This window comes from Glycine max, chromosome 16, assembly GCF_000004515.6.
Source record: "Glycine max cultivar Williams 82 chromosome 16, Glycine_max_v4.0, whole genome shotgun sequence".
Lineage (NCBI taxonomy): Eukaryota > Viridiplantae > Streptophyta > Magnoliopsida > Fabales > Fabaceae > Glycine > Glycine max.
In genome coordinates this window covers 20,588,890-20,603,464 of record NC_038252.2, presented here as the reverse complement: position 1 = coordinate 20,603,464, position 14,575 = coordinate 20,588,890, and the positions used below count along the sequence as shown (strand labels likewise).

General features: G+C 40.2%; 1 protein-coding gene across 1 annotated transcript in view; it reads left to right on the top strand.

The window, feature by feature from the left end:
• LOC100792777 (dual specificity protein kinase YAK1 homolog) overlaps positions 1-14,575 on the top strand; it is a 48,719-nt gene that overhangs the window by 11,864 nt on the left and 22,280 nt on the right. Inside the window, exons 9-13 of the mRNA XM_003547797.5 lie at positions 7,320-7,442; positions 10,936-11,086; positions 11,228-11,342; positions 11,479-11,561; positions 11,676-11,750. Coding sequence (XP_003547845.1) covers positions 7,320-7,442; positions 10,936-11,086; positions 11,228-11,342; positions 11,479-11,561; positions 11,676-11,750 — 547 coding nt within the window. The remainder of the gene's footprint in view (positions 1-7,319; positions 7,443-10,935; positions 11,087-11,227; positions 11,343-11,478; positions 11,562-11,675; positions 11,751-14,575) is intronic.

Here is a 14,575-nt window from a genome sequence, read left to right as displayed (position 1 = left end):
AAGGGCTATAGATGAGCTGAAAGCCCCTTACCAGGCCACCGCGAGAGTAATGCAACCATCATCGTGGAGGCACAAGCCGGATATAACTTCCTTCTACTTTTCCTGATTCCCTGAGGAGGTCCGTGAAAAAGACCCATGGAAGATTTTCCAGGAATGGGGAAAAGTGTGGGAGGTCTTCATACCACAGAAGAGGAACAAACAAGGCCACAAATATGGCTTTGTGCGTTTCAAAGGGGTAGAGGATGGAGATAGGTTGGAGAGAATACTCGATAACAACATATACATACAGGGGATTAAGATGTTTGTTAACAAGCCTAAATACCAGAGGGGAGGTAACAGGGTACATAAGTCAATCGCAGGCCTTCATAATAGAACAGATACTAGACCGCCGGAGTCTGACGCGCTTGAACTGAAGAGCAACCAAGTTCCTATGGCCACGAAGCTGAAATCATACGTGGATGTGGTCAAAAATCGAAAGAAGGAAGGGGAGGAGAGGCAAGGACCCACGTCTGCAAATGGGTTAACAGAGGTGAATACAGAGCCCATAAATATCCAGACGACCAAGGAAAAAACAAAATGGCTCGATAAGGCTTGGGTGGGGCATTTAAAAAACAAGGGTATTTTCGACAGGGTGGAGGAGGAGCTTCAGGGGGTGTTCGGGGTGGAGGTGAAGACCGCGTATTGGGGTCATGACATGGTCATTCTCTATGACCTGGAAGAAGAAGCAGTTAATACGCTCAATCACAAAGAACAAGTGCATGGAGGGTCTCCATTCTTCTCCTTACAGAGATGGACGCCGGAGATGATGCCTTCATACCGGCTAACATGGCTTCGTATTTGGGGGGTGCCCTTGACTGCTTGGGACGCAGAGAACCTAGCAAGTATCGTTTTGGTCTGTGGAGAACTCATCGAGCTCGATGCGGCGACGGAGGACAGGTTGCGGGTTGACATTGCGCGGGTCCTAGTTCGGACGAACGACAAACTGCCAATAGCTCGTACGGTGGTGGTTAAGGTGGACGGAATACAATACTCCCTGTATGTGCGAGAGGAGTTGGAGTCTAGGTGGGGAAGAGGACAACGGGTGGAGGAGGAGGAGGAGGAGGATCGGTTTCCGCCGTCACCTTTTTCTACGGCCATAGTAGACTCCGACAGTGAGCCAAACACCCATGGTCCACAACGATTTTCTCCCGGAAGCATCTCTGTCAGCTCTGTCGGCGGGTCGTCCACCAGGTCGCAGTCGTGCATGGTGGAGCGTCGCCGGAGATGGAGGAACTCAGGAAACTCCCCCAACCGTCATGGGTATGAGACCCCGCCAAGTGCTGACGTGTCACCCCGAGGATTTAATAAAAGCCAATAACCCTTAGGTACAAGGGGATGAACCCTCAGTCATTAGCCCCAAAGCCTCTTTAGGGGTCAAACACGGGTCAAACCCCATATGTCCTTACGAAAGGTTTTCTTCAAGCCTGGTGGAGGGAGCCTCGGACCACAATTTGGGCCTCGTCAATATCAGCCCAAGTTCTAAAGGTATCTAGACCCCTTCAGCCTTCAAGGTGTATGTTAGAAGAAAGGGGTCTGCTGCAGTAAACCACTTGGCCCAAGAAAACTGTAACCCAGGTTGTTATAAGGCTGACATTGTTTCGTGGACTAAGGACACTGTGATTAATCAAAAAGAATATGGGGAGGAGATGTTCTTTCAGTCCCCAGAATTAGTTGGGAGGACCCCTAAACAAGACTGTCCCTCACAAAGCCCTGCCACTAATAACAGCTTCAATAATAGTGATTTTGAGAATGAGGAGGATCTCCATAGGAAGATTGTTAGAGAGTTGGGTGTGTCCTATGCTGATAAAAACACCTGTAAGGACAAGATGAAGCATGATGTTATTAACAGTAGCATTTTCCCTCAATCAGCAGTAGTGATGGGAATGGAGCAGAATGACCCATGAATATTTTGTCACTCAATTCTAGAGGGCTGGGCAGTGGTGTCAAGAGGTCAGCAATTTGAAAGCTAACCATGGCCAATAATGTTGATGTTCTCTGCATACAGGAAACTAAAAGGGAGTTCATTGACAAAAGTCTATGTCAATATATGTGGGGGGATGGAAATGTCATCTGGGAATTTGTCCCTTCCAGCAATGCAGCTGGAGGTCTGTTGAGTATCTGGAATAATGAGTCTTTTGATGTGGATAGAAGGGTAGCTGGAAAAGGATTTATTTTGTTAGAAGGCACGTGGACTAAAGAAAATAAAAAGGTTTGCATCATCAATGTCTATGCTCCTTGTGATTTACAAGGAAAGAGAGAGCAATGGGATGAGATAAAACACCTTAAATCCTCTTCTCATGTTGGCCTTTGGTGTATACTGGGTGACTTTAACTCCATAAGATATCAACATGAGAGAATGACTTCATCCCAATCAGTGGGGAGCTCTACTAGCATCACTGAGTTTAATTCTTGGATCTCGGATATGGAGGTTGAGGAGGTTAGGTCTGTTGGGAGATTCTTCACATGGTGTAGACCCAATGGGTCTGTCATGAGCAAATTGGATAAGTTCTTTCTTAATGATGACTGGCTGTCCCAATGGCCAGATACTACTCAATTCGTGTTGGATAGAGATTTCTCTGATCACTGCCCCATCCTATTGAGGTCTAGAGCCAATGATTGGGGACCTAAACCTTTCAAGATAATGGATTGGTGGCTGAAGGAAAAAAGCTTTCAGAATACGGTGGTTCACAACTGGAGTAACTATCATCCTAGTGGTTGGGGTGGTTTTGTTCTCAAGCAGAAATTAAAGTTCATCAAAAATCACATAAGGCAGTGGAGTTTACAAAATGGTGGTATTACATCTACTAAAATCCAGAATTTAAAGAAGGACCTGAATGCTTTGGAGGCTGGAGTCAATGGGTCAAACATGTCTCAAGCTGATATGGAGCTCAAGAAAGCCTTGCAAGAACAGCTGTGGACAGCAGCTATAGCTTATGAATCTATGAGGAGGCAGAAATCTAGAGTGAAGTGGATAAGAGAAGGGGATACAAATTCAGCTTATTTTCACAGATTGATTAACCATAGAAGGAGGGTAAATGCTTTTCAAGGTTTGTTCATGGACGGAGAGTGGGTCCATGACCCCAGTAGTATTAAGAGTGCAGTACTCACATTTCAAAGAGAGATTCTCAGAACAGAATCATAATAGGCCAACTCTGGATGGGATTCAATTCCCTTTCCTTGACCAAGGTCAGAATGAAAGCCTTGTCGCCAGATTCTCTGAAATGGAAATCAAAGCAGCAGTGTGGGCTTGTGGGGGAGATAAAAGCCCTGGTCCGGATGGCTTGAATTTCAACTTCATCAAGAAGTTTTGGGAAATTCTGAAACCTGATGTAAGTAGATTCCTGGATGAGTTCTACATCAATGGAATATTCCCCAAAGGAGGCAATGCTTCCTTAATAGCCCTCATCCCCAAGACTAATAACCCTCAATCCCTTAATGATTATAGACCCATATCCCTTATAGGGTGTGTCTATAAAATACTGTCCAAAATTCTGGCTAGTAGGCTTGCTCATGTCTTACCTCATCTCATTGATGAAAGACAAACTGCTTTTATGAAAGGAAGGCACATCCTTCATGGAGTGATGATTGCTAATGAGGTTATAGCTGAAGCCAAATCCAAAAATAAATCTTGCATGGTCTTCAAAGTTGACTTTGAAAAAGCATACGACTCAGTCTCTTGGGGATTTTTAAACTACATGATGTTGAGAATGGGATTCTGCGAAAGATGGAGAAATTGGATCTATGGCTGCTTGTCTAGTGCAACCATATCTATATTAATTAATGGCAGCCCCACTACAGAGTTTGTGCCTGAGAGAGGTTTAAGGCAGGGAGACCCCCTTGCACCTTTCCTCTTTAACATAGTAGCTGAGGGCCTTACTGGATTGATAAGGACTGCCATCTCTAAGAACATGTTCTGCAGTTATCAAGTGGGGAGCCAAAAGGAGGAGATTAATATTCTGCAATGGAGATGGAACCTGATGCAGCAGCATAATGATCTTTGGGTTAAGATTCTCATTTCTAAATATGGAGGTTGGAGGGCTCTAGAGGAAGGAACATCAGTCACCAATGAATCCATATGGTGGCAGGATTTAAGGTCAGTCATCCATGAACAAGCTGTGCATGGTCTGTTTCAATCTGCAATAGATTGGAAAGTGGGGTGTGGGGATAAAATCAGGTTTTGGGAGGACTGCTGGCTCATGGAACAGGAACCTTTAAGGGTGAAATACCCCAGATTGTATAATATATCCTGTCAACAGCAGAAGCTTATTCAGGACATGGGATTCTACTCAGCAAATGTTTGGGAATGGAAGCTTGAATGGAGAAGACACCTTTTTGACAATGAGGTGCAAGCGGCAGCCAGTTTCCTGGATGATATCTCGCGGGGTCATATTGATCGGTGGACATCAGACTGCTGGGTTTGGAAACCAGAACCTAATGGCCAGTTTTCTACAAGGAGCGCATACCGTATGCTACTAGAAGGAGCAGCTGATCAGACTGTGGATGAGGCTTTAGAGGACCTATGGCAGCTCAAAATCCCTTTAAAAGCATCAACATTTGCTTGGCGATTGATCAAAGAGAGACTCCCAACTAAAGGGAATTTGTGGAGAAGACGGGTTCAGCTGAACGATTTGATGTGCCCCTTCTGCAGTAGACAAGAGGAGGAAGCCTCCCACCTGTTTTTTAACTGTCCAAGAATTCTCCCCTTATGGTGGGAATCCCTAGCTTGGACCAAAACTGTGGGAGTATTCTCCCCCATTCCAAGGCACAATTACATGCAGCACACGCTTATCTTCAAAGGAAAGCATCTGCAGGCTAGGTGGAAATGTTGGTGGGTGGCGTTGACCTGGTCAATATGGCAGCATCGAAACCGGATTGTGTTCCTAAACGAGGCTTTTAATGGATCCAAGCTAATGGATGAGGCTATTTTCCTGGTTTGGTCTTGGTTTAGACAGCTGGAGAAAGGATTTGTACAGCCCTACAACTATTGGTCTAGCAATTTATCAACAGCATTTTTTGAATAGGGTAGCAGTGCAGGGTTATTGTATTCCCTTTTGATTGGCACCTGATTCGTAGGACCTATGGTTCTGCTAGCTGGCTGCTGTATACCTTGTATTTTTAGTACCTCTGGTACTCACAATTATTAATACAAATTATAATTTTGCTGACCAAAAAAAAAAAAATATTCTGCAATATGCAGATGATACTTTGTTTTTTGGTTCTGCAACTACTGCTAATGTTAGAGTTATGAAATCTATCCTGAGAATCTTTGAGATGGCTTCTGGCCTCAAGATCAACTATGCTAAAAGCCAATTTGGTTGCATGGGCAAATCTGAAGCTTGGTGTAGGGAGGCAGCTCTTTTTCTCAACTGTGGACAGCTGCAGTTTCCTTTTTCCTACCTTGGAATTCCAATGGGGTCGAGCTCTAGAAGCTGGAATGTATGGCACCCTCTCATCAACAAATATGAAGTCAAGCTTGCAAAATGGAAGCAGAGATGTCTTTCTATGGGAGGCAGGATAACCCTCATCAATTCTGTCTTAACAGCCCTCCCTATCTACCTTCTCTCTTTTTTTAGAATCCCTAAAAAAGTGGTGCATAAGGTAGTTTCTATTCAGAGGAACTTTTTGTGGGGAGGAGGTTCTGAGGCAGCCAAGATACCGTGGGTAAATTGGGATATTGTTTGTCTTCCCAAGAATAAAGGAGGGCTGGGGATTAAAGATATGTCCAAGTTTAATGAGGCCTTGATTGGTAAATGGGGATGGGACTTGGCAAATAACCAGAATCAGCTTTGGGCTAGAGTTTTGATGTCCAAATATGGTGGGTGGAATGCTTTATGTTATGGAAGAAACAGTGCAGACTGCTCCCCTTGGTGGAAGGATCTAAGAGCTGTTTTCCAGCAACAGCATAGTAACAGTTTCATCAATAACATGAGGTGGAAGGTGGGTGATGGGGTCAGGATTAGGTTTTGGAAGGATAAATGGAGAGAAGGAGACTTAACATTACAAGCCAAATACCCAGCATTGTATCAAGTCAGTACTCAGCAGAATCATTCAATCAACTCAATGGGCCTCCTAGTTGATAACAGATGGGAATGGCAATTCCAGTGGAGGAGAAATCTCTTTGAGCATGAAATTGGTATAGCGGCAGCTTTCATGGCAGATATTGAAGATGTTCACATACAACCTTCATATAGGGATCTTCTTTTATGGAGTGCTGACTCTGGTGGTTCTTACACAACAAAGTCAGCTTACACTCTATTAAAGGCTGAGGACAGACAAGCTTCTGAAGACAGTGCTTCCAAGATTATTTGGAGTTTGAAAATTCCACCAAGAGCAACTGCGTTTGCTTGGAGAATCTTCAAGAACAGATTATCTACCAAGGATAATCTAAGGAGGAGACATGTGGAGTTGCCTTCTTATAATTGTCCTCTCTGCGATATGGAAGAGGAATCTGTTGGTCATGTCATGTATTCATGTATAAAAACTAGGAATCTTTGGTGGGAGATTTTGAGTTGGGTCAATAGAGTGGGTCCTTTCCCACTGGAACCTAAATATCACTTTTTGCAATTTTTTAATTGGAGTGGGAAACCCTCAGTAGAGAAAAGGTGGCAAGTGTTATGGGTAGCTCTATCTATGACTATTTGGAAGCATAGAAATTCTCTGATATTCAAAAATCAGACTTTCAGCCCCGAAAAAGTCATGGATGAAGCTTTATTCCACACTTGGTCATGGTTACGTTGTATGGAGCAAGATTTCCATACTCATTTTAATAAGTGGTCTGTTAGATTGAAGGAAGAAATGTCGTAGGGTTGTTTGACTGCTGGGTACCCAGCTACTGTGCTGGTATATATAGTAGTTGGGTTTGGCAGGTTTTGCCTATGTATCTAATTGTTATTGTCAGTACATCTAGTACTGACCTATTATTAATATAATTATTTTTGCTGTGCAAAAAAAAATTATCCATCACATTGTGCCATGTTTTCCTTCCATTTGTTCGGGTGCAGGGATTGAATTTGGTTGATTCTCTGAAACCTTGGCTTTCTTTAACCTTTTTAATGTTTCAATCTTGCTAAGATCATATGACAGGTTTGTTATACTCACATTTGGAAATGGTTTTCAATATCCTCATGCTTCATTACCAATGAAATAGTTCAAATATATAGGATACTTAAGAGCACAGAGATGTTTCACATTCTTAATGCGTGTATTCTTCAGAAGTTTTGTTTCCTTTTTAATATTTATTTTTGTGTACTTGCTTCATTTTAGTCCTTAACTCTTATCAGATACACAACAGCTATTGATATGTGGTCCTTTGGGTGCATAGTGGCGGAATTGTTTCTTGGATTACCATTATTCCCCGGGGCTTCAGAATTTGATCTTTTGAAAAGGATGATTGAAATACTTGGGTATGCCACTCTCTCTCAAGGAGGAAACATTTTAATTATGTAGCTATACAATTTATGTAGCAAAAAATGTGATATCACCTTGAAGATATTTCTTTCTTTGCCCCTCTAATTTATACTTTTCATGTTAGCCTAGAGAAAGTTTGTCAAAGGAATAAGTATCCATTTTCATATAATGGGTTTTCCTGGGGTATGTCACTTTGTTTCAAGGAGGAAACATTTTAATTATTTAGCTATCCGGTTTATATAGAAAAAAATTTAATATCACCTTGAAGATATTTTTTTCTTTAGACATCTAAATTATACTTTACAATTTACATGTTAGCCTAAAGAAAATTTGTCAAAGGCATTTAAGTATTCATTTTCATTTAACTGGGGTTTTCCTGCAATGATGTATGGAAGCAAAATGGGTCCACATTTTCCAAAGTAGGGGGGTGGGGGGCACTTTTGAGGATAAAAATGCTCTTATAGTTGTTGATTAGATTTAGAACACCAATGATTGTGGTTGTAATAATTTCATAATTTGTTATACATTGGTGAAAAAAATTTAGTCCTCCAACAAGGGGTATGCCTTCCTTCAATTAAATTAATGACATCTAACCTGTCTAACAAAGAAACACCCCTAAAACATAAATGAGCAGAACACCACAGACTAGCTAAATAAATAACCCTTTCCCAAATGCTGACTTGAGATGAAGAAGTTCCCTTGTAAATTATAGCATTCTGTTACAAACAAAGACAACAGAAAACAACAAAGACAGAGCATTTCCATAGGATCTTAGCTTCTTTACAAAGGCTGAAACCTCAAAATTTAATAAGGAGAAACTGGTGTAGGTCCTCAGGGCAGCTCAATTCTAATAAAAAATCCCAATGTCTTATTCCGAAGAAAATTCTCAGCAGTTCAATGCATAAAAAGATAAGTGGATTATCCTTAACTTGGTTGATATGAGATAGGGCTAGAGAGCTGATAGAGATCATGGAACTCACATTCGGCACCAATCATCCATCCTGCATTGTGGTCATTCAAATATGTAGAATCTTTAGTGAAAGATATAACTCAATCAAGGAAGCAGGCCAAACGATTAACGGAAAGCAAATTAAATGGGGAACTCAACATAAAGAACAGAGCCAACAAAGGAAAGTGAGGGGGTGGGTAGTACCAACTCCATGGGATTGTTTTATGTAACTTTTAGCTATGTTGATTGAAGATAAATCACTAGAGGTAGAAATGGAGGAGAATAGAGAATTGTTGATGTGATCAGTGGCACCTGAGTCCAAGACCAAAGTAATTGGGTATGATGTTTGGGAGAAGCGAGCAAAGGAATTACTAGTGTGTGTGGCTAAGGCAATGGTACTAGAGGATTGGTGTCCCACAAAAACTATAGAAAGTCAAAATAGGGAGTCGAGGGTGGCTTTGGAGGGTTTGAGAAAAAAACAGATTTTGAGGAAGGACCTGTGCAACATTCTTAGTGTGAAGAGTTTGACAATGTAGAGTCCAACACTTGTCAAAGGTATGACTCAACTGGTGGCAATGGTCTTACTTGGGTCATAATTTCCCAAGCTTACTACTTATGGAGGAGGAGGAATATCTGACTTAGAGGGCTGCTTTGTCAGAATCCAGAGTAAAGTGTGTTACAGTTATTGTAATAAAAGTCATTAGGGTTTAGTCTTGAGTATATGGGCTTGGACCACATGGTCTTATGTATTACACTGTTAACAACATTGGTAACCCAACAATGGATCTATGATAGACTCTAATACCATCTTTTAGAATATGGGCTTAGGGTTTAACTCAACTCCTCAAAACCAACTTGTAAGGTGAGGACTGTCCAAATCTAGGCAGTCTGGGACTAAACACACCACTTCACATTGAATACAATGAAGGTGCTAAAGGCTGCAATTATGGTTGCCCAAATAGACCGCAATTGAGCTGACAAAAAAAAAACTGATTCACAAGTGACATGAGCATGAAAAAAAAATTATTCATCGATGGCTGAACAGTGGATTTGATGTTGTTGCAGAGTTGGGTATCGATCTTAGTTCACCTGGTATAGGAGTGCTCTACAGCAGATGCAGTCAACGTTGGCAGTGAGGTGAGCAGTTTAATCTTACCAGATAAGCTACAAGTTAATATTCAAGGCCCAAACATCATAGTTGCTATTATCCAACTTGTTGGTCGACTTGGCCTTTAGCGGTTCCTTAGAACCATTAGTGGGGAAATTCCAGCCATGTGTCATAAATTCAAGGATTTATAATTATCCTAATTAATGCAATTACTCAACACATAATCTGCCCTATTTACATTGTTTCTAACATGGGTTGTGTATTCTCCTAAAGCATAAAAGTCAAAATTACCCATCTCTCCTGAACTCTCAATAAGGTTAAGACTGAAGATGTGGAGAAGTCATTTTTCTCTTGGAATCAGAACTTGGCTTTGAAATTGAAAGTCTCACAGTGACGAATACAAGGGGAATGAAACAACTCCATTGAATCTTCCATCTTCTCACAATGCTTCAGGATCTATGCTTGCTGCCTGCCCCCCACCCCAAGCCCCATCCTTATCCCGGCTTCCTTTCTGGTTGAACTTTAGATTTCAATCCAGTTAATGATGGTGGTGGTCATTGATATATAATGGAATATGCTCTGATGCTTGTGCTGTTGATCTCAACTTGTTTGATTTGTCTGTCATCAATTAGGGTTGGCCGATGCTTGTTTTCTTTTGTCTTTGTCCCTGATTATTTTTTTTTTGTTAATAATATGTGGCTCATTTGTTTCTCTAAAAACTGGCAAGTCACTGGTTTTGCAAACATTTGGCAGAGTCAGACTTGTTAGCACTGGTTCTTATGCAATCTGATCATTGTGTTGTTTGGACTAGTTGGTTGACTGGTTTGCCAGTTCACCAGTCAAACTGCCTGGTCTGAGGTGAGTTTCACACCACTGTTTGTATGCCCAAAATAAGTCCCGAATTAGACACTGGAAGACTATTTTAAATCAATGCTGTGGATTCCATCAATGACATCACATGGTGTCTCTTACTTTCTCCCACGCCAGAAGTCTTTTAACATCTTTAGATCCTTCTGTCTCTTTCTCTCGGACAGAAATGAACCCCTTGTTTGGTAGGAAGGAAATAGGAGGGGGGGAGAGGGTGGAATTAATTTATGAAATTTAGAGGACAAGAAATGAGGTGGAAATAATTTTAAAAATAGTGGGACCCACTGTACTATTTCCACTTATGTTTCCATCTCTCTCCTCATCTCTATTTTTTTTCAACCAAATACCTTTAATTTTCACTTTATTTCTTACATATTTCCACTCATCCTTTTTATTTCCATTCACCCTATTTTTCTCATCTCTACCAAACATGGCCGAAGGGTAGTTTTTAGATTTTGAATATGAAACAAAAATATTAGATTTAGCTCTCGTATGCAAATTAGTTGGTTTCATTTATTTTTTTACTACTTTAATTAATATTATAGATGTTGCAAATATATTGTAGTGGACAACCACCTGATTATGTACTAAGGGATGCCAAAAACACAAGTAAGTTCTTCAAGTGTATTGGGAGTCTCCAGAACATTGAGAGCAGTGAGAGTTCTAAAAATGGAAGAAGTGTTTATCAAACATTGACAGTGGAAGAATATGAAGCTGTAAGTTTTATATGTTACAGTTTTTTCTGTAGTATCTTTCTCCAACATGAACAGTGTGGCATCTCTTCAATTCCTTTTCTCTTTTTTGGTTTCTTTTTTGAGTATTACATGTTTATTGTCGTATCTCTGGTTCCTGTTCAGAGAGAATTGAAGAAGCCATCAATTGGAAAAGAGTATTTTAATCAGTTGAACCTTGAAGCAATTGTTACAAATTATCCCTACAGAAAAAACCTACCTAAAGAAGATATTCTCAAAGGTTAGCTTCCCAAGAAGGCTGGAAATTTCTGCTCAACTTGATTTTGCTATTTTTTTCTGTGCATGTGTGCATGCTTTATTTCACTTATTCAACTTGATTGAACTAATGAATGCTATACATATTGAACTTGTAATAGAAAGTCAAATACGACTGGCTCTTATAGATTTTCTGAAAGGGCTTGTTGAATTTGATCCTGCAAAACGCTGGTCACCCTTTCAGGTAATTGACTTTGTCTTATTGTCCACATTGGCGCATCTTTCAAACTAAATTTGGCTTGGTTTAATGCAAAATTTAAGCTGTAATTACTTAAAATGGTAGTTTGGTTTCTTGCAGGCTTCAAAACACCCTTTTGTAACTGGGGAACCTTTTACACACCCTTACAAGCCTCCTCCTGAGACTCCTCATATGGTAAGTAAATCTTAATTTTAAAGCATTTATATTTTTATGTTTAGGTTAAACTGTTATTGACAGTCCTTTAGTTATTCTTTGAATGCTTCACTACTCATGCAAAAATAATATTTGGGTACCTTGTTTTAGATGTTTAATTAATTATTCGTATGACATATGCATCATGAAGATTAAACTAGAGAAGATAAATCTGAATTCTGAAATGATTTATATTTACTACGGATGCATGACAAGGGCTGTAGTTGAACATATACCTTCTTATAGTGATAAATGCAATATGGAAATTAAATTGTGTAATTAGGATTCATGTAGATGCATATTTAGTGAGCTCCCATCTCTATTTCATCCAGAAAATCCTGTTTCCCTTTTTATTTTGGAACGACCTAAAAAACATTGAAATAGGTTGAAATGGACTAGTTTAGTCAATTCTCCTTTTCTTTAGGTCAGAACAACTTTGTTTTGGCTGACATAAGTGTGACCTTTCTAAGGGGGAGCTAGGAGGCCACAAGGATAGAGTGATGTTCAAGAAGAGCTTGTTGCATCAGACTGATCAGAGCATGTTTCTGCTTTGGTCTCTGATTCTGCAATTTTCATTCCACTATCCCTCTATCACCCACTAGATTCTTCTCCAGTGGAATATGTGCTAATCTTGTTGCACTGCAGATCTATAAAAGAGTCTAAGAGAATTCAGAAATCTAAAGTGAGGTGAAACTGTTTATTGTATTCAACCCGAGAAGAAGATGGTTACATCTCAGCTTATATAGACAGTTACACAACTGTAATTGTTAACTAACCTGAGTTAGTTAATGGCAGCTGTCAAACAGCTGTCCTAACATATAACTAACTATAGACTAACTACTAACTGTAGTTTAGCCTTTACAGATCAGTTAAAAAAGAAAACTACCTCACTGAGTAAGTATATACTTTGACAGAAATTTTTTTAGAACCAAACATGGTCAATTTATAACCCCCAATCATAGGAGAAGAGATAGGATTTGATTCATCCATTTTAGTCTTGGCCAAGAGATCTCTGATATACTTTGATTGAGTTAAAATGAGAGAACCATCATTCTGTCTTTGAACTTCAATACCCAAAAAATAGTCCAAGTCAGCAAGATCTTTGAGGGAGAAAACAGAATTCAGCTTTGAAACAAGAGAAATCAAAGTGGTGTTGTTACTCATGATAATGATATCATCGACATAGACTAAGATGTAGAAAACAAACTGATTTCCAGAAAAAACAAAGAGAGAATGATCACATTTGCTTGAAGAAAACTTGAAGCTGAGAAGAGTAGCTTTTAGTTTGTCAAACTAGGCTCTAGGAGCCTGCTTTAGGCCATAAATAAGTTTATGTAGTCTGCATACTCGAGTCTTATTGGAAGACACAAATCCAGCAGGTTGAGTCATGCAAACCTCTTCCTCAAGAATGCCATTAGGAAAGGCATTGTTGACATCAAGCTGTTGAAGGGGCAAGTTGTGAGAAATAGCAAGAGAAAGAATCAACCTCACAGTCACAGGTTTGATTACAGGAGAAAAGGTCTCCTTATAATCAAATCTCAACTGTTGGTGAAAACCCTTAGCAACAAGCCTAGCTTTATACTTGTTGACTGAGCCATCCAGATTTTCCTTTACTTTAAACACCACTTACATCCAATTGCTGTTCTAGTAGGAGGGAGACCAACCAAAGTCCAAGTATCATTCCTTATTAAAGCATCATATTCAGATTGCATAGCTGAGTACCAAGAAGGATCAGTAAGAACAGTTTTGGTTGATTTGGGTTCAAGATGAGCTAGTAAAAAAGTAGGATTAATTCTGGGTTTAACAATTCCATACTTTGCACGGGTACATATAGGATGGGTATTAAGAGGTCTGTCTGGTACTTGTAGCCTTTGTGTGAAGGAGAATAACCCAAGAATACACACTCTCGTTTGGTACTTGTAACCTTTGTGTGAAGGAGAATAACCCAAGAATACACACTCTCGAGATCTGAATTGAAGCTTGTGCTTGTTGTATGGCCTTAGCAAAGGAAAACAAGAACAACCAAACACTGTTAGAAAAGAGTAATCAGGATGTTTACTGAATAGTTTCTAATAAGGAACTTCATTATTGATAGCAAATAAGGGCAATCTGTTGATGAGGTAGATGCTTGAGACAAAAGCATGATCCCAATAATGAAGAGGTAGCTTGACTTGAAATAAAAGAGTGAGACCCAGCTCCACTACATGTCTATGCTTGTGTTCTACTACATTTTGGTGATGAGTATGAGGACATATTAATCGGTGGTAGGTCTATGGTGCATACTAGGAGATTTCAATAATATCAGAACTCCATTCGAAAGAATGGGTGCTTGTCAGAGGGGGTTGGAGGACAACAACATCAAGGAATTCAATGAATGGATTGTGGATCTGGAGGTAGAAGGGGTGCTATGGGTGGGGAGAAAATTTACTTGGTTCAGACTGAATGGATCTGCAAAGAACAAGCTGGACAAAATTTTTGTATCTCTTGAATGGCTTGCTAAATGGCCTAGAAGTACACAATTCACCTTGGATAGGAACTTCTCGGACCATTGCCCCATACTGCTCAGATCTAAACACATTGATTGGGGACCCAAACCTTTCAGGATCCTTGATTGCTGGTTTCAAGACAGGTCATTCAGGAAAGTTGTTTAGGATTGTTGGGCATTCAATGAGCAAAGGGGATGGGGAGGCTTTGTGCTTAAAGAAAAGATAAAACGACTCAAGGAGAGGTTGAAGGTCTGGAACAAGGAACACTTTGGAGACACTTCTAAGAAGTTACGGAAAATTGAGGCTGATTTAAACAAGTTG